Consider the following 24,465-nt stretch of genomic DNA (forward strand, 5'->3'; position numbering starts at 1 on the left):
CTGAAACCATTATGGGAATGAAATGGAAAGTATTACGCTATGTATAACAGATCATTCTAGTCTCCTCTCTTCTCACAAAGGCCCTACTATAGGACTGTCAAACTATTTATAGTTGTGTGAACTAATGTATAGTTAGTTGTGTGAGTAAGTTATATTAGCCATGGGTGGGTACCGGTATTCTATGTATGTGTAGGTTGAATTTGCCAGTCCTGTGTGTGCAGATATTCAAGGATATGCCAGTTCCGGGAGGTGGCCAGGCCAACCTACAGCTCAACCTGCAGCCTCGGAGGAAAAGCGCAGAGAGCAAAGCCCCGTCCTGCAGCGAGAGACCCCTCACCCTCTTCCACACACCCACACACACCCAGAAAGGTAGGCAGGAGCACAACAGTCTCTTTACCACACACACCCTTCTTCGATGTTCAAAGTGTCAGTCGGGACAGGAGACATCCACATTGCCTGAGATTTGTTCGTCCTCCTTATAAGAAATGACTTTATTAGCAGAAAAACATTAATTGATAGCATTTGCTTTAGCGGCTGACACGTTGATCACCAATCTTAAATATCCTCCTCTCAGCCGCTCACGTTTTGTATACTCAGTGTACATCTTCTTCTTGCTGTTACGTAGTGGAGAAGAGGAACAGCGTGGTAGTGAACTCTACTCCAGAGCCCCAGCAGCTTCATCCGGCCCAGGCCAACGCCCCCCACAACAACCCGTCAGCCACCCGCTCTTCCTCCACAGCAGCCGTCAACCATAACAGCAGCGGCAGCCACGGCCACAGCTGGACCCAACGCAACAGCCTGACGAGCACTGACGGAGATCAGGACGGGGGCCTGATGGCCAGGCAGAACTCACAGAGCCGCCCTAACTCACTGTGAGTACACATGCATAAGCACATATGCACAAACACTCACACGCACACGGACATGCACGCACACACGCGCACACACACGCACACACGCACACACGCACACGCACACGCACACACACACACACACACACACACACACACACACGCTCTCTTTCTTTCCCCCTCCTCTCTTTTTCTTCCTTCAGCCTCCTCTCTTTCTATCTTTCTTTCTCCTTCTCTTCACCAGACAAGGGGGATTCTCTGCGTTGACATCAAAATAACATTTATTGGTCACATACACATGGTTAGCAGATGTTATTACGAGTGTAGTGAAATGCTTGTGCTTCTAGTTTCGACAGTGCAGCAATATCTAACAATTCCACAACAAGTACCTAATACACACAAAGCTAAGTAAGGAATGTAATAAGAATGTATAAATATAAATATATGGATGAGCAATGTCAGAGGCATAGGATAAGATACAATAGATAGTATAGATTACAGTATATACATATGAGATGAGTAATGCAAGATATGTAAACATTATTAAAGTGGCATGATTAAAGTGACTAGTGTCCCGTTTATTAAAGTGGCTAATGATTTCAAGCCTGTATGTAGGCAGCAGCTGCTCTGTGCTAGTGATGCCTGTTTAACAGTCTGACATAATACCAATTCAAGTGATGATAGAAAACATGTTTGATGGAATTTGATCTTGCCTTGTGAAATCTCCCAAGGGTAGACAAAAGTAATATTGCTCACTGGGAGATGTGAGATGTGTTCATAAAGACAGACTCTGGCACATTCAACCTACACATACTACAGGTACCCACCCATGGCACGTGTACGTCCTTTCTGATTACAAAAATAGGCAGGTTCTCCAATGTCAGCTAAGGAACTCTGTAGTTCTGTCAGAGTGGTCATTGGGTTCTTGGTCACTTCCCTGACCAAGGTCCTTCTTTCCCGATTGCTCAGTTTGGTCGGACGGCCAGCTTTAGGCAGAGTCTGGGTAGTTCCATATTTTTTATATTTCCCAATGATGGAGACCACTGTGCTCTTGGAAACTTTCAACACTCTAGAAATTGTTTTACACTCTTCCCCAGATATACACTGAGTGTACAAAACATTAAGGACACCGGTTCTTTCCTTGAATTCAGGTGAAAGCTATGATCCCTTATTGATGTAACTTGTGTTCATGTAAATCTGAGGAGGAGCTAGATGGCACCGATTGACATGGCCACCTTGTTTCAGGCTCCTAAGCAAATTTTACAGTATTTTAAAAAAATCACATTATTAGCCCAGATCTTTCTTTGCATTATTAAATATAGCTGGAAATAACTTTTGAATATCAGAGAGGCGGTAACTCACCAGCATTTCGACCAGGAATACGACTTTCCTGAGTTGGATCCTTTGTTTGTGCCTTCCAAGGAGATTGAATTTATGCCAGAGGCTGCTCCAAGACGCCGCTGGCATATTCGGAGTGGACTTTTAGTCCAACTCAGGAAGCGTGCACACCATCCACCACTTCCGAGTATATTACTTGCTAATGTTCAGTCCCTGGACAATATAGTAGACAAGCTCAGGGCGAGGATCTCCTTCCAGAGAGACATCAGCGACTGTAGCATACTCTGTGTCACGGATCATAGCTCACTCCGGATATACTGTCCCCGTCCATACATTGTGTGGATAGCAATAAAGTTCTCTCTGGGAAGAAGAAAGGTGGAGGTGTATGTTTCATGATAAGCTACTCATGGTGTGATTCTGGTAACGTACAGCAACTCAAGTCCTTTTGTTCACCCAAACTAGAATACCTCACAATCAAGTGCCGACCTCATTACCTCCCTAGAGAATTGTCTTCGGTTATCGTCACAGCAGTGTATATTCATGACTGGACCGAGAAGGCTATCCAAAACATCCAGTGACTCTGAATTTTTCAATCTACTCTGCAGTACGCAATCGTTAGGACCAGGGACTTCCTCCTCAACATGCACGGACACAGCATGACAAACAGATGAACCCAGCGATGTATCAGTACCGGCCAAAAGAACCGGTTTAACGTCCTCTGCGGACTCCCACTCTTCGGCCCCAGAAGAATGTGTATAATAGGGTTCTAGTAGATTTACATGGCACAGTTGGTGCACTTTCCTCCATTCCCAGAGTGGCAACTAGATAGTTTTGCCTAGTACACTGGTGCACAACCGTATATGGACCTTGAAAAAGAGAACCAACATTTGGCAGAGCAAGAACCTGGTCATCTGGACTAAAGTGACGAGACTCAGCTCGCCGATCAAATATTGCTTTCATCCTCCGCTGTGAAGATGACAGTTTCTCTTTGGCCATCTCACTGGCATGACTGGAAATCAGGCATCACCGGAAATCATGCACAAAAGATAACAGGGACTGAGGTGGCTTGGGAGAATTCCAACCATCCTGGAGCACTGCTAGAAGCCCACACACACTATGTCGTTTGGACTGAAACCTGTGCTCTCCTGTGAAACCTCCCTGGCGGCTAACAGTAACCATGGCAACCCCTCCTCCCAATCCTTATCCATCTCCGTACAATAAGCTCTCAACAAAGACCTAACTGTTTGATGGAAACTTTCCAGCGCTCCTTGACTCAAATTGCCAAATTGTGTTTTAATATGGTGCTGTTGGAGAACGTGACCAAACAGATTAGAGGTGAAATTAGAGCCTCGGTCACTCTGAATAACCTTAGGGATTCCAAACAGCGAGATAAACTGAGTCAAAGCTTTTAGCACAGACTTAGTTGTGATAGACCGGAGAGGATAGGCAGCAAGAAACCTAGTAGTCTGACACATCACAGTGAGCAGTTAACTACTACCATTCTTAGAGCGAGATGGCTAACACAGTCAACAATCAGATACTCAAAAGGCTGGCTGACTATGGGAAGAGGAAACCGCAGTACCGGCTTAATAGCTTGATTAGGTTTACCCGTTAATTGACAGGTGTGACAGGTTTTGATGAACGCAGAAACATCCCTCTTTAACCTAGGCCGAAAAAAAATGTCTCAGTATGCAATTGCAGGTTTTCCTCATGCCCAGATGTCCAGCAACATCCTCGTGGGAAGTTTTCAACACCAACTCACAAAAGTTAACTGGTACAACAACCTGACTAATAGCCTCCCCCACAAAACAACTACCACGTGGCACCTATTTTCTCATCAGGACATCATCCTGGAGAAAATAGCCATGGGCACCATCTCCCAACTGTTCGGCAAGCAAAATTTGGTCATGCAATGATTATATTCTGGGGTCAGCCAACTGCTCCTTGATTAGATTGGAGCGGAGCACTGATAACAGGATAACAGGGAAAGTAGTGACATATTTCTTTAGAACATTATTGTTAACCGGCGCAGTGACCAGGTCGCCCAGGCTCATGGGATGAGTCACCGCTCGCGCAGAGAACACTCTGCGTGCTCTCATCGGGAATCCTTACAAACGACGGCTCAGCGGAAACCACTAGAGGTGGAGACACAATGGGCAATGGAAGGACACACCCCTACAATAACTTCGCCTTTCACTAGTTCAGAATCCAACATCAGTTTATGCAAGGGAACTGACAGTGTTCAACCCAATTCCCCTAATTAAGACACTGTTCCCCGAATCAGTCTCATCAGGGAAGGGTAACAAAGACTCTAACACAAACGACTCAGAGGCACCTGTGTCCCTCAGGATCTTCACTGGCACTGGGTTGTTACTTCCTAACAGAGACACAAAACCCTCTGTAATGAAAGGCAAATAATCTGGGTCAATTGGGACTTTCACATGTACCTGGGCATGAGACGGGGTGAAAGGAGAGAACGGATGTGGGACAGTGCGAGTATTACATTTACCTTTAGCCCTGAGAACAGTCTTGACACTCTTGACAGAAACCAGCTTTACCACAGGAGCCACAGGAGCCAGGCTCAACCCTAGATGAATGAAACTCTGCCTGTGAACCAGTGTCTCGTGGGCAAAAACCAAATCTCTCCGAACGCTCCCACTTACTCTGAATATGTGGCTCTGCAAAGCCACTTTTGTGAGTCAAAACATACTTGTCCGCCCGAAACCGCAGCTTCAGAGACAGTCATCACTTTTTGTTTGTTAATATACGTGGCTATTGAATCAGGGATTGTATCCTTAAATTGCTCTAGGATAATCAGATCACACAGCCCCTGGAAAGTCTTAACTGCAGAGGCAGAACACCAGCGATTAAACTGTAAACTCAACATGAGTCTGTTTATCAGCCCTTTTTAAAGTTCTAAATTGTTGGTAAGCCTCAGGAACCAATTTGTAAATCTGTAACACAGCCATTTTAACCTTAGCATAGCTGATGCTCTTCAGCTACACTAAGAGCTGAATATGCTTCCTGCACCTTACCAGTCAACACACACTGCAACATTAAAACACAGAATCAGAATCAGAATCAGGCAAACTAGTTTCAGCAACACACTCAAAAAACAACAAAAAATGTCTCAGGGTCCTTCTCATTAAATTTTAGCAACAGCCGTACGTTTCCAACAATATCAAAAGTGTCCGGGGCATGACCGAGAGAGGAGCGACCCCTAGGTAAATCAGGGTCACCTTCCCTAAGCAAACTCCCCCGAGAGCTTTCCATCCCTAACCAATTCCAGCCGCTCTTGTGACAGCTTGATTTCAATGCTCCAAATCCTGTTTAAATTCCAATTCCTTTTCATACTTAACACGATCATGCTCTTCTAGCTTAGTACAATCATACTCTAGCTTAACACGATCATGCTCTTCTATCTTAGTGCAATCATACTCTAGCTTAAAACGATCATGCTCTTCTAGCTTAGTACAATCATACTCTAGCTTAACACGATCATGCTCTTCTAGCTTAGTACAATCATACTCTAGCTTAACACGATCATGCTCTTCTAGCTTAGTACAATCATACTCTAGCTTAACACGGTCATGCTCTTCTAGCTTAGTACAATCATACTCTAGCTTAACACGATCATGCTCTTCTAGCTTAGTACAATCATACTCTAGCTTAACACGATCATGCTCTTCTAGCTTAGTACAATCATACTCTAGCTTAACACGATCATGCTCTTCTAGCTTAGTACAATCATACTCTAGCTTAACACGATCATGCTCTTCTAGCTTAGTACAATCATACTCTAGCTTAACACGATCATGCTCTTCTAGCTTAGTACAATCATACTCTAGCTTAACACGATCATGCTCTTCTATCTTAGTACAATCATACTCTAGCTTAACACGATCATGCTCTTCTAGCTTAGTACAATCATACTCTAGCTTAACACGAGCATGCTCTTCTAGCTTAGTACAATCATACTCTAGCTTAACACGATCATGCTCTTCTAGCTTAGTACAATCATACTCTAGCTTAACACGATCATGCTCTTCTAGCTTAGTACAATCATACTCTAGCTTAACACGATCATGCTCTTCTAGCTTAGTACAATCATACTCTAGCTTAACACGATCATGCTCTTCTAGCTTAGTACAATCATACTCTAGCTTAACACGATCATGCTCTTCTAGCTTAGTACAATCATACTCTAGCTTAACACGGTCATGCTCTTCTAGCTTAGTACAATCATACTCTAGCTTAACACGATCATGCTCTTCTAGCTTAGTACAATCATACTCTAGCTTAACACGGTCATGCTCTTCTAGCTTAGTACAATCATACTCTAGCTTAACACGATCATGCTCTTCTAGCTTAGTACAATCATACTCTAGCTTAACACGATCATGCTCTTCTAGCTTAGTACAATCATACTCTAGCTTAACACGATCATGCTCTTCTAGCTTAGTACAATCATACTCTAGCTTAACACGATCATGCTCTTCTAGCTTAGTACAATCATACTCTAGCTTAACACGATCATGCTCTTCTAGCTTAGTACAATCATACTCTAGCTTAACACGATCATGCTCTTCTAGCTTAGTACAATCATACTCTAGCTTAACACGATCATGCTCTTCTAGCTTAGTACAATCATACTCTAGCTTAACACGATCATGCTCTTCTAGCTTAGTACAATCATACTCTAGCTTAACATGATCATGCTCTTCTAGCTTAGTACAATCATACTCTAGCTTAACACGATCATGCTCTAGCTGTAACATAAGCAGTTTTTTCTGCTGTTCAAAAGGAAGACTACTATGGCTAACAGATGGATCGGCCATTGTAGCGAAACAGGGAGACAGCTGGGGGAGTGGGGAGTCCTCGGCAGAGGCTGCCTCAGTGCTAACTACGAGGATACCACAATCCATCAGATTGGCCTTCAATATCAACTTAACATAATTGTTTGATGTTTATCACTAATTTCAACCTGGTAGTGTTCAGCAATCTTCAACAGCTGTTCTTTAGTACATAATTCTAACAGTTCCTCTGATGGAACGCAAATGACCTTGTCAACATTAGAAGCCATAGTCACAAGTAACTGCTAAAAATAAATCTCGCTCTTCCCCTGCTGAGCACACCAAACTGGACCACAACAAGCGCCAATCACACCGGGCACCACAGGAAAGAGATTATATATATAAGGAGCTTCCCCGAATCCTACAATAGCTCAACCATAGTCTTAATGCGAATTTGCAGTTTAAAAAAATGGCACAAATGCTCTGTGAATAGCAACCAAAGTGCATCCCAATTAGCATTAACCCATCATAATGCAAAAAAATATATTTATGCCAAAATGTCTAGGAACCAACCTTATATCTCGGACAAGCCCCCACTTGTTACGAACCGGCAATTAGCCCATAACAAAGAGGGAGACAACACGGAGATAAAGAAATAACAAAAATATTTTCATTAAATCAAGTAACCTATATACAAATAATAATGGTGTGTGTAGTCAGTAGTGTAAGTGAGTGGATGCGTGCATAGATGGTGATAATGAGGTGTGTTGAGAGGTGCCAAAATATACAAACACACCGAAGCCCCAAAATGCCACACAAAAAAAAACTGCGTCTGCGTGGAGAGAGTCTTCTCAATGTATAGGGAAAAGGTGTATTTATACCCTTTTGGGAGCATCGTCACGATATTGTCACAATCCTGCCAACTCTGCCCACCAACATCTTATTTAGGTAAACGAGCAGAGAAAGAATTTGACAGACAGTGGGAGTTTCGTCACAATATCGTTGCTTTAAATTAGTGCATGTGCGAGCACTCTCTCACAGTCTTTCTCTATCTCCATCATCTCCATTCAGATTGCATCCAAAATAGATACTCCTGTTCTAGATAAAGTATATATATAGCCCCATATATACAGTTGAAGTCAGAAGTTTACATACACTTAGGTTGGAGTCGTTAAAACTCGTTTTTCAACCACTCCACAAATTTCTTGTTAACAAACCATAGTTTTGGCAAGTCGGTTACGCCATCTACTTTGTGCATGACACAAGTAATTTTTCCAACAATTGTTTACAGACAGATTATTTCACGTATAATTCACTGTATCACAATTCCAGTGGGTCAGAAGTTTACATACACTAAGTTGACTGTGCCTATAAACAGCTTATTAACAGAAAATGATGTCATGGCTTTAGAAGCTTCTGATAGGCTAATTTACATATTTTGAGACAATTGGAGGTGTACCTGTGGATGTATTTCAAGGTCTACCTTCAAACTCAGTGCCTCTTTGCTTGACATCATGGGAAAATGAAAAGAAATCAGCCAAGACCTCAGAAAAAAAATGTAGACCTCCACAAGTCTGGTTCATCCTTGGGAGCAATTTCCAAACACCAGAAGGTACCACGTTCATCTGTACAAACAATAGTATGCAAGTATAAACACCATGGGACCATGTAGCCGTCATACCGCTCAGGAAGGAGACGCATTCTGTCTCCTAGAGATGAACGTACTTTGGTGCGAAAAGTGAAAATCAATCCCAGAACAACAGTAAAGGGCCTGAAGATGCCGGAGGAAACAGGTACAAACGTATCTATATCCACAGTAAAACGAGTCCTATAGCGATATAACCTGAACTTTTGGAGAAATGTCCTCTGGTCTGATGAAACAAAAATAGAACTGTTTGGCCATAATGACCATTGTTATGTTTGGAGGAAAAAGGGAGAGGCTTGCAAGCAGAAGAACACCATCCCAACCGTGAACCTCGGGGGTGGCAGCATCATGTTGTGGGGGTGCTTTGCTGCAGAAGGGACTGGTGCACTTCACAAAATAGATGGCATCATGAGGCAGGAAAATTATGTGGATATATTGAAAGCAACATCTCGAGACATTGGTCAGGAAGTTAAAGCTAGGTCGCAAATGGGTCTTCCAAATGGACAATGACCCCAAGCATACTTCCAAAGTTGTGGCAAAATGGCTTAAGAACAACAAAGTCAAGGTATTGGAGTGGCCATCACAAAGCCCTGACCTCAATCCTATTGAATATTTGTGGACAGAACTGAAAAAGCGTGTGCGAGCAAGGAGGCCTACAATCCTGACTCAGTTACACCAGCTCTGTCAGGAGGAATGGGCCAAAATTCACCCAACTTATTGTGGGAAGCTTGTGGAAGGCCAACAGAAACGTTTGACCCAAGTTAAAGAATTTAAAGGCAATGCTACCAAATACTACTTGAGTGTATGTAAACTTCTGACCCACTGGGAATGTGATGAAAGAAATAAAAGCTGAAATAAATCATTCTCTCTCTGACATTTCACATTCTTAAAATAAAGTGGTGATCCTAACTGACCTAAGACAGGGAATGTTAACTAGGATTAAATGTCAGGAATTGTGAAAAACTGAGTTTAAATGTATTTGGCTAAGGTGTACATTGGGGCAAAAAAGTATTTAGTCAGCCACCAATTGTGCAAGTTTTCCTACATAAAAAGATGAGAGAGGCCTGTAATTTTCATCATAGGTACACTTCAACTATGACAGACAAAATGAGAAAAGAAATCCAGAAAATCAAATTGTAGGATTTTTCATGAATTTATTTGCAAATTATGGTGGAAAATAAGTCTGTCATAGTTGAAATGTACCTATGATGAAAATTACAGGCCTCTCTCATCTTTTTAAGTGGGAGAACTTGCACAATTGGTGGCTGACTAAATACTTTTTTGCCCCACTGTAAATACTTTTACTAAGAGTATTAGTATATTAGTAATTGACTGACCAGGTCTCTCCAGATCTCCCAACAATGCTATTTATAGGGTTCATTTTACATTAATGTTATGGTTTTCAGCCATTCCTGAACCCGAGACCAGAAACGGGCTACCTTAGGGCAATAACAGAACAAATGTTCTATTTATTCTGTAGTCTCACAGCAAAATCTGTAGAGATGCGATGATTGTATGCCCCAAATATTCAATATTTTGTTAGTGGCAAGAATTCTGTACAATCATTTTTGATGAAAAGCACAAAGTCTTGAGTTTTGCGTTGTTTTATATATCAACTCATACACACTGTGCCATGGAATTGGTACATCAAACATATCTTCCCAGCTATTTTGCAATCTGTATGGCACAGCTTTCAACATCCTGGTCAAATGAAACTGGTTTACTTTCCTAAGAATGCTATTTTGTTCCTCCGCCAGTGTTTATCCTTTATATTGGGCAAACAGACCAGTTCCCTACCTCCTCCCTCTGCCACCTGCCTCCTTCATTTTTGGAGTAGTGCTGTAATCCATTGGTTCTAATCTTGTATTGAGCAGACCTTCCCATACAATTCCGATAGCTCCATGAAATACATAACTCTACCATTCCAATTTACAAATGTATAATTTAAAAAGAAAATACCCCTTAAAATATATTTTCCATAAATACAGTTATTTTATCAACCAGCACATTTGAATTCAACCATAATATTTGTTGTAATATTTGTTTAAAAAAATTCTGGGGGCTGAAATATAAATTTAAACCAGTTCTTCATTGTTTGTAAAAGAGAGATACTTTGAACAAGGTGCCATTTTCAGTTAACCAAAAATTACATATGGCAATCTGTACAAAGGCAAAAAGCCCATTTTTAAACAAGGTATGAGCTTTTCTTAATCTACTTGAGAACCATTTTATATTTTATATTTAATGATCCCAGTTCATACAGTATTCATTATATATATAGGTACGCTTTATCATGTCTGGTTTAGCATCCCAGATATTTTTTATTTGAAAAAACAAATCCACAGGAGCAGGCAGCGCCATAAGTAAGTGAGTAAACTGAGATATGACTAAGGAGTTAATCTGTGTAATTTTTTCATAAATAGAAAATGGTTGCAAGATCTTGGTATTATTACAATGTTTTAAATTGAAATTCATTGTGGAGAGCTCATTTACATATTTTGTGATATGAATACCAAGTATGTCTACTTCACCGTCAGGTCATTTTACAGGTAAACTGTAGGGTAATGTAAAAGTTGTGTTTTTTAAAGATCCAATACATAATACATACATAATACATAATATGGTACACTTATCTAGGTCCAAGAGGCATCTTAACAACTTCTACCCCCAAGCCACTATTTGCATTGCCACTCTCTGTTGCCATCCATTCTGCTCTTTTGCACACCAATATCTCTACCTGTACATGACCATCTGATCATTTATCACTCCAGTGTTAATCTGCAAAATTGTAACTATTCGTCTACCTCCTCATGCCTTTTGCACACATTGTATTTAGACTCCCCCCTTTGTTTTCTACTGTGTTATTGACTTGTTAATTGTTTATTCCATGTGTAACTCTGTGTTGTCTGCTCACACTGCTATGCTTTATCTTGGCCAGGTCGCAGTTGTAAATGAGAACTTGTTCTCAACTAGCCTACCTGGTTAAATAAAGGTGAAATAAAATAATTTTTAAAAAATCTATGCATAGTCACTTTAATTAACTCTACCTACATGTACATACTACCTCAACTACCTCAACTAACCATCCCCCTGTATATATTGTTATTTTTTACTGCTGCTCTTTAATGACTTTTTACATTTTTCTCTTATTCTTATCCATATTTTTTTAACTTCACTGACGGTTAGGGGCTCGTAAGTAAGCATTTCACGGTAAGGTCTACACCTGTTGTATTTGGCGCATGTGACTAATAAAATTAGATTTTATTTGATTTATCATAATTAGGTTTTTGTCCAGAGAGTCCAGAAAGGTTATCTAGATCTTCAATGACACCTAACAAGGATCTAGCTTGCAGACTTAATATAAACTTGAGTCATTGGCATACATGGACACCTTTGTTTTTAAGCCTTGGATTTCTAATCCTCTAATGTTTTTATTTGATCTGATTTAAATAGCTAGCATTTCAATGCCCGTAATGAATAGATATGGTGACAGCGGACACCTTTACTCCTCTAGACAGTTCAAAACTCTCTGAGAAATAGATGCTTTTTACTATTTTACACGAGGGGTTGCTATACATTACATTTACCCATTGAATAAGAGACTCATTTATGTATAAACTCCAGTCTTACTTTATCAAAGGCCTTTTCAAAATCCGCTATGAATACCAGGTCTGGTTTCTTAGATGTTTCATGTTGTTAAACAAATGTAAATATATATTATATTGAGATTCTCAAATAGCCACCCTTTGCCGTGATGACAGCTTTGCACACTCTCAGCATTCTCTCAGCCAGTTTCATGAGGTACTCATCTAGAATTCATTTCAATTAACAGGTGTGCCTTCTTAAAAGTTCATTTGTGGAATTTCTTTCCTTAATGTGTTTGAGCCAATCAGTTGTGTTGTGACAAGGGGGGTGTAATAGGGCTATCCGGTAAAAGACCAAGGCCATATTATGGCAAGAACAGCTCAAATAAGCAAAGAGAAATGACAGTCCATCGTTACTTTAAGGCATGAAGGTCAGTCACTACGTAACATTTCAAGAACTTTGAAAGTTTCTTCAAGTGCAGTTGTAAAACCATCAAGCGCTATGATGAAATTGGCTCTCATGAGGACTGCTACAGGAATGGAAGACCCAGAGTTACCTCTGCTGCAGAGGATAAGTTCATTAGAGTTATCTGCCTCAGAAATTGCAGCCCAAATAAATGCTTCACAGAGTTCAAGTAACAGACACATCTCAACATCAACTGTTCAGAGGAGACTGTGTGAATCAGGCCTTCATGGTCGAATTGCTGCAAAGGAACGACTACTAAAGGACACCAATAAGAAGAAGAGACTTGCTTGGGAGAGAAAAATACGAGCAATGGACATTAGACCAGTGGAAATTTGTCCTTTGGCCTGGAGTCCATATTGAAGATTTTTGGTTCCAACCGCCGTCTCTTTGTGAGCCGTGGTGTGGGTGAACAGATGATCTCCGCATGTGTACTTTCCACCATAAAGCATGGAGGAGGAGGTGTAATGGTGTGGGTTGCTTTTCTGGTGCCACTGTCTGTGATTTATTTAGAATTCAAGGCATACTTAACCAACACGGCTACCACAGCATTCTGCAGCGATACGCCATTTCATCTGGTTTCGGCTTAGTGGGAATATCATTTGTTTTTCAACAGGACAATGATCCAACACACCTCCAGGCTGTGTAAGGGCTATTTTACCAAGAAGGAGAGGGATGGAGTGCTGTATCAGATGACCTGGCCTCCACATTCCCCTGACCTCAACCAAATTGAGATGGTTTGGGATGAGTCAGACCGCAGAGTGAAGGAAAAGCAGCCAACAAGTGCTCAGCATATGTGGGAACTCCTTCAAGGGATCCTACTTGGAAAAAGTCACAGAGAAGCAATTTCTGGTTTTCCTCATCAATAAACAGTCGATAGACCTGAAATCATAAAATTACACTAAAACTGTGTAGGAATCATTAAAGACTTCATAATAACAACCAAAGTGTTAAAAGGAGCAGAGTTGTTATTTAATAGCTGGCTTTTACATGGTGTCTGAAAGGGTCCCTCTTTCAAACCTGTCAATTGACAGTGGTCAAGTCTGGGAAAACCTAGCCATTAGCCAATCAGATCCAAGAATACCCTTCAAAATAGAAAAAAGACTGCTTCAAAATAGCCAGGATGCTAGACAGTGAACGGTTGGCACCACGAACTGCCATACAAGTTATTTTAACACAGCACTTGTTTGACTATACAAACATTTTGATTAGATTTTCTGAATGAAGACAGAGACCCTGGAACCTTTAAATCTGATAAGCTGTTTAACAGTACCATGGCTCAGAAATAGTAATCCGGGTAATGCTAAGAAGTACTAGGAAAAGCTTGCCCCTGAAGCCTCAGTGGAAACCTCAGTAAAGAGGCGTACTTGGGGGTCAAAGGTTCAGGCCATCCAAAACAGCTTCTGAAAGTGATACAACTTTTACTAATGCGCCTTCAGTTTCGTCTCGGTGGTCTTTGTAGTTTTATCAGATGGCGGAATTATGATTTTACACAAACCTCAGAAAACCATGTCTGTTTTGGTTAAGTTGAACCTTACAGGTCCTTTGGTTGGCCTCAGCGATGACCCCATAGCAGGGTCAAGGTCTTTTCCTCTGGGGATCTCAGCTGTTATTGTTTCTTCCTCATCTATTATGTTTTATTAGAAGGAGAGCTGTTGAGCAAGGAAGAGAAAAACAAGTACCTGGTGACTCAGACCTCAAACATTTCCTTTTCTCCCACTGAGCCAGTTGTACACAGAGACATCAATCAACAGGGCCAGTCAAAGCCTCAATAACGGTTGCATCAATTGCCTATTCCCAATAGCTATTCACATAAAAGAAAGAGGTCTGTAAATATGGCTGATTTTAAACAGTGTAGTTATTCCCTCCACAAGGCAATCAAACAAGCGAAATGCCTGTGCAGGGACAAGGTGGTGTCTCAATTCAACGTCTCAGACACGAGACGTATGTGGCAGGGTCTACAGGAAATCACGGACTGCAAAAACAAAACCAGCCACGTCACGGACACCGACATCATGCTTCCAGACAAACTAAACACCTTTGCCCACTTTGAGGATAATACAGTGCCACCGTCGCGGCTCACTAACAAAGACTGCACCCCCCCCCCCCTTCTCCTTCTCTGTGTCTGACATGAGTAAAACACTTAAACTTGTTAACCCTTGCATGGCTGCTGGCCTGGACGGCATCCCTAGCTGTGTCCTCAGAGCATGTGCAGACCAGCTGGCTGGTGTGTTTACGGACATTCCATCGCTCCCTATCCCAGTTCAATCGCTCCCTATCCCCACATGCTTCAAGATGGCTACCATTGTTTCTGTACCCAAGAAGGCAAAGAAAACTTAACTAAATTATTACATCCCCGTAGGTAGCACTCACTTCTGTCATCATGAAGTGCTTTGAGAGGCTAATCAAGGATCATATCACTGCTACCTTACCGGCCACCCTAGACCCATTTCAGTTTGCATACCGCGCCAACAGGTCCACAGATGTCACAATCTCCACCAAACTTCACACTGCCCTATCCCTTCTGGACAACAATAATACCTATGTAAGAATGCTGTTCATTGACTATAGCTCAGCATTCAACACCATAGTACCCTCCAAGCTCATGATCAAGCTGGAGGCCCTGGGTCTTAACCTCACCCTGTGCAACTGGGTCTTGGACTTTCTGACGGGCCACCCCCTGGTGGTGAAGTTAGGAAACAACAATATATTAATATTTATAGCCTTCGAAATAAGATTCATGAAATCAATACCTGATCAATAACATCAGATAACATTCATATATTAGCCATTTCTGAGACTCACTTATATAATTAATTTGATGATACAGCAGTAGCAATACAAGGATATAACATCTTTAGAAGAAACAGAAATGCTTATGGGTGAGGTGTTGCTGTATATATTCAGAGCCATATCCCTGTAATGCTTAGATAAGATCTTATGTCAAGTGTTATTGAAGTGTTGTGGTTGCAGGTTCCCTTGGCACGTCTAAAGCATTTTCTTTTGGGGTGTTGCAATAGGCCACCAAGTGCTAACAGTCTGTATCTAAATAATATGTGTAAAATGCTTGATAGTGTATGTGATGTTAACAAAGAGGTCTACTTTCTTGGGGAACTGAATATTGACTGGTGTTCAACAAGCTGTCTGTTCAAGAGGAAGCTTCTCACTGTAACCAGTGCATGTAATCTGGTTCAGGTTATTAATCAACCTACCAGGGTATTTACAAACACTACAGGAACAAGATCATCCACATGTATCAATTACATTTTTATTAAATTTTTTATTAATAAGAACACATTCTTATTTTAACTGCCTTGTCCAACTGTATGATTTGATAGAGCAGTCTGACTGAGCGATGGTAGGCAGCAGCACGCTCGTAAGCATTCATTCAAACAGCACTTTCGTGTGTTTGCCAGCAGCTGTTTATGACTTCAAGCCTATCAACTCCCGAGATTAGGCTGGTGTAACCGATGTGAAATGGCTAGCTAGTTAGAGCAGTGCGCGCTAATAACGTTTCAAACGTCACTCGCTCTGAGACTTGGAGTGGTTGTTCCCCTTGCTCTGCATGGGTAACGCTGCTTCGAGGGTGGCTGTTGTCGTTGTGTTCCTGTTTCGAGTCCAGGTAGGAGCGAGGAGAGTGTCGGAAGCTATACTTTTACACTGGCAATACTAAAGTGCCTATAAGAACATCCAATAGTCAAAGGTTAATGAAATACAAATGGTATAGAGAGAAATAGCCCTATAATTCCTATAATAACTACAACCTAAAACTTCTTACCTGGGAATATTGAACCACCAGCTTTCATATGTTCTCATGTTCTGAGCAAGGAACTTAAACGTTAGCTTTCTTACATGGCACATATTGCACTTTTACTTTCTTCTCCAACACTTTATTTTTGCATTATTTAAACCAAATTGAACATGTTTCATTATTTATTTGAGGCTAAATTCATTTTATTGATGTATTATATTAAGTTAAAATAAGTGTTCATTCAGTATTGCTGTAATTGTCATTATTACAAATAAAATTTAAAAAATTGTCCGATTAATTGTTATCTGCTTTTTTTGGTCCCCCAATAATCGGCATCGGTATCGGCGTTGAAAAATCATAATCGGTCGACCTCTAGTTACAGCCTTATTCTAAAATGTATTAAATTGTTTTTTTTCCCCCTCATCAATCTATACACAATACCCCATAATGACAAAGCAAAAACAGGTTTTTAGAATTTATAATAAAATAAAACCCGGTCAGGTTGGATCGGGAGCTTTGCGGCACAGCTATTTTCAGGTCTCTCCAGAGATGTTCGATCTGGTTAAAGTCCGGGCTCTGGCTGGGCCACTCAAGGACATTCAGAGACTTGTCCCGAAGCCACTCCTGCATTGTCTTGGATGTGTGCTTAGGGCTGTTGTCCTGTTGGAAGGTGAACCTTCACCTCAGTCTGAGATCCTGAGAGTTTTGGAGCAGGTTTTCATTAAGTGTCTCTGTACTTTGCTCCGTTCATCCGTGCCTTGATCCTGACTAGTCTTCCCGTCCTTGCCTTTGAAAACAGCATGATTCTGCCACCACCATGCGTCACCGTAGGGATGGTGCCAGGTTTCCTCCAGACGTGACACTTAGAATTCTAGCCAAAGGGTTCAATCTTGTTTTTATCAGACCGGGGAATCTTGTTTCTCATGGTCTGAGAGTATTTAGGTGCCGTCATGTGCCATTTACTACCATAAAGGCCTGATTGGTGGAGTGCTGCAGAGACGTTTGTCTTTCTGGAAGGTTCTCCCATCTCCACAGAGGAACCCTAGAGCTCTGTCAGAGTGACCAATCAGTTCTTGTTTACCTCCCTGACCAAGATTGATCAGAGTGCTTCCCGAAGGCACTGTATTTATTATTTATTTATTTATGTAATTCTGTTCTTGTCTATTAATATTCTGTATTATGTATCATGTTTTTTTGTGGACCCCAGGAAGAGGAGCTGCTGCTTTTGCAACAGCTAATGGGGATCCTAATAAAATAGCAATACCAAACTCATATTCATTACTTGCCATTCCAAATAAAGTGAAATATTTTTCTCAAATAATTTAAAAGCCAAATTCTTCGGCGTAGGCAGGGCCGTAAGTAAATAGGTAAACTGGGATATGACTAAGTAATTCATCAGGGTGATTTTTCCACAAATAGACAGATATTTACTTTTCCATGGTAGCAAGATCCCATCTATTCTTGCAAACTTTCTGTAAAAATGTGTTGTTGTATGTTCCTTTATTTCTTTAGGTACATGAATACCGAGTATGTCCACTTCACTGTCAGACCATTTTATCGGTAAACTACGTGGTTATGTAAAAGTTTTTTAAAAATGTGATCCAATACGTAATATGGTACTCTTATCATAGTTTGATTGTAATCCAGATAGGCTGTGTAGGGATCCAGATTGCGGATTTAAGAGGACATTTGAGTGGTCAGGCCGACAGTGGACAACCCTGTTTAATTTCTCAACAGTATAATACTTTCTGAGAAGTAGCCATTATTTACTATTATACACCTGGAGTTACTATGCATAACTTTGACCCATTGTATAAGAGATTCTCCAAAATTAAAATAGTCCAGGCATTTATATCTAAATTCTAGACATACTTTATCAAAAGCCTTTTCAAAATCTGCTATGAATACCAGACCTGGTGACCTAGTTTTCTTTTATAGTGTTCTATTGTTTCATGTACTTGTTAATATCATCTTCCATGTAAAAAAAAAAACCCTATCTGATCAGGATGAATAATATTCAACAGCACCTTTTTAATTCTGCTTCACAACACTGAATTGTAAGGGGCCTCCAGCTTTTTGAATTGACTGGATCTTTATTTTTTTATTTAATCTTTATTTTACTAGGCAAGTCAGTTAAGAACAAATTCTTATTTTCAATGGCGGCCTAGGAACAGTGGGTTAACTGCCTGTTCATGGGCAGAACGACAGATTTGTACCTTGTCAGCTCGGGGTTTTGAACTTGCAACCTTTCGGTTACTAGTCCAATGCACTAACCACTAGGCTACCCTGCCGCCCCGCATGGATCCTGTTTCAGTGATAGTGAAATCAAACCATTTTTGGCCCAGCGTTGTCCAGGGCAGGCCGTCATTGTAAAGAAGAATTTGTTCTTAACTGGCTTGCCTAGTTAAATACTTTTTTAAAAAAAGTTTCATATACCTCAACTGGTATGCCATCCAGCCCTGGAGTTTTCCCTGGCCTAAAGACTGTAATTGCATCAAGAAGTTCCTCCTATACAATTTGGCCCTCACACAAGTATTTCTGTACAGATGTTGATTTTACACTATTAGTAATAGAAAACTCCTTACAGTTAACTTCAGTTAGTGGAAATGGAAGAGACTGAAAAGAGAACATATACTGACGATCCATTGGTGTACTTAGAACTGTATTGTAATCTCCCACCATAATAATAGAGTACAGTCGTGGCCAAAAGTTTTGAGAATGACCCAAAATAATCAATGCTTTGAGTTTGTCAGAATTTGTGGGTTTTTGTTTGTCCACCCGCCTCTTGAGGATTGACCACAAGTTCTCAATGGGATTAAGGTCTGGGGAGTTTCCTGGCCATGTGCTCAAAATATCCATGTTTTGTTCCCCGAGCCACTTAGTTGTCACTTTTGCCTTATGGCAAGGTGCTCCATCATGCTGGAAAAGGCATTGTTCGTCACCAAACTGTTCCTGGATGGTTGGGAGAAGTTGCTCTCGGAGTATGTGTTGGTACCATTCTTTATTCATGGCTGTGTTCTTAGGCAAAATTGTGAGTGAGCCATCTCCCTTGGCTGAGAAGCAACCCCACACATGAAGGGTCTCAGGATTCTTTACTGTTTGTTGGCATGACACAGGACTGATGGTAGCACTCACCTTGTCTTCTCCGGACAAGCTTTTTTTCTGGATGCCCCAAACAATTGGAAACGGGATTCATCAGAAAAAATGACTTTACCCCAGTCCTCAGCAGTCCAATCCCTGTACCTTTTGCAGAATATCAGTCTGTCCCTGATGTTTTTCCTGGAGAGAAGTGGCTTCTTTGCTGTCCTTCTTGACACCAGGCCATCCTCCAAAGTTTTCAACTCACTGTGCGTGCAGATGCACTCACACCTGCCCGCTGCCATTCCTGAGCAAGCTCTGTACTGGTGGTGCCCCGATCCCGCAGCTGAATCAACTTTAGGAGACGGTCCTGGCTTTTTTTGGACTTTCTTGGGCGCCCTGAAGCCTTCTTCACAACAATTGAACCGCTCTCCTTGAAGTTCTTGATTATCCGATAAATGGTTGATTTAGGTGCAATCTTACTGGCAGCAATATCCTTGCATGTGAAGCCCTTTTTGTGCAAAGCAATGATGACGGCACATGTTTCCTTGCAGGTAACCATGGTTGACAGAGGAAGAACAATGATTCCAAGCACCGCCCTCCTTTTGAAGCTTCCAGTCTGTTATTCAAACTCAATCAGCATGACAGAGTGATCTCCAGCCTTGTCCTCGTCAACACACACCTGTGTTAACGAGAGAATCACTGACATGATGTCAGCTGGTCCTTTTGTGGCAGGCCTGAAATGCAGTGGAAATGTTTTTTGGGGATTCAGTTAATTTGCATGGCAAAGAGGGGCTTTGTAATTAGTTGCAATTCATTTGATCCCTCTTCATAACATTCTGGAGTATATGCAAATTGCCATTATACAAACTGAGGCAGCAAACTTTGTGAAAATTAATATTTGTGTCATTCTCAAAACTTTTGGCCACGACTGTAATTTGTTGCTTGTGAGCTCAATAGATGAGTAAATATTCTAGAAGAAGTGTGGGTCATCATTATTTGTACCATATAGATTAATTAACCACATTTTTTCATCTTCCAATAGCATATTTAAAATGATCCACCTTCCTTTGAGACTTAGCTGACAGCACTATATACAGTAGATACAAACCAGTATTATTGCGTTATCAGTGTTGAGATTTTGTATGCTCTGTGTAATGTAGAGCTCATAGATCATAGGAGACCAATGTCTAATGCGGCCACAAATTAACACAATTTCAGCATTTAGAACCAAGAAGGTTCCAGAGAAATTCCAGTGAGCAGAGTATGACATCTGCACAGCATCATTATGTGGTCAACAGAGAGATGGAAATCTCCTGTGTCAAATTAAATACTAGATTTAAAGTGCATCACTGTACTCTACTCCATAATGTAGCCATAATGGCCCAGTAAAACGAATGGCCAGCAAGGTACTGTAGTGTATTTATCAAAATAAACATGACATCTATTGGTGATTGTATGTCCTGCCACCCCCTTCCTGTGTTCTCCCTATTCATGCAACAAGGCACCCTAAGCAGTAATATCCTGCATTACATTTGACCAGAGGCAGCTGAGTAACCTAGGGGGGTCATTTGTATTTAGTCTGGCAGTGTTGAAACCCCATCGTATAAAGCTCTCTGGGCCTGGCACTATGTAATTTAATGATGTCGAGATTGATGGAGTCTGTGAAAAAAGCGTGGGATCAATTTCATTAAGCCAGCTTAGGGGTAGTGTGCCGCTCTGGGAGGAGGAGGAGAAATGTGCTGCTAGTCTAGAGATAGACAGTGGTGTTGAAAGATGCATTCAAAAGACACTTTTAAATAAAACATGGTAGACAAATAAAGGGAGAAAGATGTATGTACCTGAAGTAGATTATAAAAATGTGTTTAAAATATATATTTTTAAATGACAAAACAATTGATCTGTACACCTTGGTATGTGATTTAGTGTGTTTGAGTTCATTACAAAATTACTTAATGTCATCACCATGGCAACACTAGCTGGAATCACTGAAGAGGAATCAGTTGCAGCCTATAAATAATGGGATTGATGCGTATGAATTAAATTATCCTGGATCTGTACATCGATGGCCATATATTGGGAACCCAATATATTGGGAACCCCTCCCCTCCCCTGTTCCTTGGTGCACAACCCTCCCCCACCACATCTCATGTTGGCAATCTTACCAGGGCCCATCCCCATGTCACCGTAATCACTGACGGATGGAGTAGGTTGCATGTCGATATCACACTCCTGTGGAGGGAGGGAGGGAGGGAGGGAGGGAGGGAGGGAGGGAGGGGGAGGGAGGGAGGGAGGGAGGGAGGGAGGGAGGGAGGGAGGGAGGGAGGGAGGGAGGGAGAGAAAGGGAGAGAGAGAGAGAGTGTGAATGAATGAATCTCCAGCTCCATTGCTGGGAAGGAGGGATGACTGGGGGGAGAGAGAGGGATGGAGAGGTGACTGAGAGGCATAGGGATGATAAACGTTACTATTCTCCACTCTATTTCTATTCTGTTTGGCAGTGGCGCGCACGCTCTAACACATACCAACAAACAAACTCTTCATTGAATGGTGACTAGCTCGCAGCCATCTAGCCACATGCCTGCTATGTTGGTGTATCCGTGTGGCCTGGGGCATTTTCACGCAGGGCAGATTGGGTCAGTGAGTTTCTGAAGGGTGTTACGTTGCAGCAGGCAAAGCTAGTTATGTGGAAGCTATGTGGAAGCTATGTGGAAGCTATGTAGAAAGTGTTATTCGTGGTCTGCACTTTTGTCACTGAAGGACGTGTTTCTAAATCTGACAGCACATACTGTGTAGAGTGCCCATATAGGCACTGTGCACAGTGCCCATATATTAAATATAGGCTTCAGCCTGCCTTATATAACCACTGTATTCAACTGTAATGTGAAGCAGCATGACTAACTCGATCTCCCCCCTTTGTGACTCCAGGCTGAACCCAAAGAGCCACACCAGCATCCCAATGAGGTATGGATGTCTTCTTCCCGCCCTTTCGTCACTAACCAATGACGCAAATCCATCACAAATAACACGACAGTTCAGTTATTGCATGAGGCAAGATGTGTCTGTGCAGTCACAATAACACATCACCTAGCATCAGTGTTGCAAGCACTTACCAGTTCCACATTATATATTTGATCACAGATGCCATCAAACTACAACCACTCGAGTGTAGTGGGAATTGTCATCATATAAAACCAACAGAGAACAACCAAATTCCAGCTGATGATTAGTTCCACTTGACGCCTGTATGTGGCCTGTCCAGTTTGCCTCACGTCCCTGCACTCAATACTGGGTATAGCCACTTCATGCTGTCACTGTAGTCATTGTGGCTGTTGTTTGTGTGTCTCTCAGCCCAGCCTCACCGCGCTCCCCCTCCTGGCCGATGTTCTCTGCATCCTCCAGCCCCCAGCCGGCCTCCTCCACCTCCAGTGACTCCTCCCCCATCAGGTGTGTCACCACGACACGCCAACACTGCCCACCACTCCAGCTTCGCTCGCACCTCCTTACCCACAATGCTAATTCTGGAGCTTTGCACTGCTGCACTCCCTCCTCTTCTCCCCCACCACCGTGCATGATAACTGACAGACAGTTCCTGATCACTCTGAGGCTTACCCTTTCCACACTATCCTGCCAACTGTACTAGCTCGGATTCATTATTTCCTTCCCGACAAGAAGCCAGCAACTACGGCCGATGTGTAACCAGGCCCGCAAAGTACAGCTTGGGTCAGCTCAGTAGTGTGAAAACGGTGTTAGTAACGTGGATCAAGGACTCATCTTTGGTTAATGCACTTTACAGCCAGTCTATCAGGCTTCCAAAGGTTTCTATGCATGTAGCCAGGTAATTCAGATGAACTCCAGATTATAAATACCCGGAGTCGGGTCTAGACAGGTTTAGAATAACCTTGGGCCATTTTTTGGTAGCTGTGTAAATATCTGTCGGGAAATAAGTCTACTGACGGTAACTCTTGCAGCCAGATTTATAGCATAATTCATTGCTGCATTTTGCTTTACAAGGACATAGTTTCTTGTCCAACTATATGAATGTATTTATATGGCCGATGATTATGGGGGGAAAAGTGAATTGTAGGCACACCGAGACTTTCCATACGGGAGCAATGATGATGTTATGAGACACTGACACAGTCGGTGCTTTACCTTTCATTGCTCCCAAGAGATAGTTAGGAGTGGAGGGACACTCAAAGTGCCCAATGTGATTTCCTGGTGAGTTGGATTATAACATGTCATTCTCCCTCTCCCTTTTTAGTGTCCCAGGCAGGAAGGCTAGGGCCCTCTACGCCTGCAAGGCGGAGCACATCTCTGAGCTCTCGTTCATCGCAGGGACCATCTTTGAAAATGGTGAGTATGGACCAGTGTGACTGTTATCTAAAAGACAAATGTGGGATGGTATTATTCTAAAACCTTACATTGATTGGTCAGAGGAGAAATGAACCGTGGGTTTTCGGCTGGCCTGCAATGTGAGTATTCCTCCTCTTCTTCATCCTCCCTGGTACCAGTGTGTGGTGTTGGAGGAGCAGCAGCAAGGAGGCTTGTCATTACCTTGCCTTACCTTTTTTATCTTCTACAGGGATGAATCTGATCCTAGCCAGGCTTCCAGGGGGCAGTGATCCACTCGTACCTTATCTTAATCGTCCCGCAACCACAGCCTTATTTACACTGACTCACGCCTCTGTCTTAATTCCCCCCCCCCAATTGTTCTTATGAAAACCACATTAAAATAATATTAAAGCTAGCTGAGGAGGAAAAATGTGCCTCTCACCAATTAGAATGACATTTACTGTAGACAGAGCTGCAATTTGAGCGAGTAGGGTTATAGATGAAAATTGTTATTTTGATTTTATGAAATACACTGTGTGAATGTCAAAACCCAGTGTAGCCTGTCTTCACAGGTCTCTTAGTACCAGAAGTGTATATAGTGTATAGTGCATAGTGTATATCTGGTTGTGT

The 24,465-nt window shown here is 41.8% G+C and overlaps 1 protein-coding gene across 2 annotated transcripts in view; it reads left to right on the forward strand.

The window, feature by feature from the left end:
* LOC112258126 (rho GTPase-activating protein 26-like) overlaps nt 1-24,465 on the forward strand; it is a 125,014-nt gene that overhangs the window by 98,230 nt on the left and 2,319 nt on the right. Inside the window, exons 19-23 of one of the 2 annotated variants that reach the window (XM_042327065.1) lie at nt 222-369; nt 626-872; nt 22,429-22,464; nt 22,852-22,947; nt 23,765-23,856. In XM_042327065.1, the coding sequence (XP_042182999.1) occupies nt 222-369; nt 626-872; nt 22,429-22,464; nt 22,852-22,947; nt 23,765-23,856 (619 nt within the window). The remainder of the gene's footprint in view (nt 1-221; nt 370-625; nt 873-22,428; nt 22,465-22,851; nt 22,948-23,764; nt 23,857-24,465) is intronic. The other variant, XM_042327066.1, reaches the window with a different exon arrangement.

This window comes from Oncorhynchus tshawytscha, linkage group LG09 (assembly GCF_018296145.1).
Source record: "Oncorhynchus tshawytscha isolate Ot180627B linkage group LG09, Otsh_v2.0, whole genome shotgun sequence".
In the NCBI taxonomy this organism is placed as follows: domain Eukaryota; kingdom Metazoa; phylum Chordata; class Actinopteri; order Salmoniformes; family Salmonidae; genus Oncorhynchus; species Oncorhynchus tshawytscha.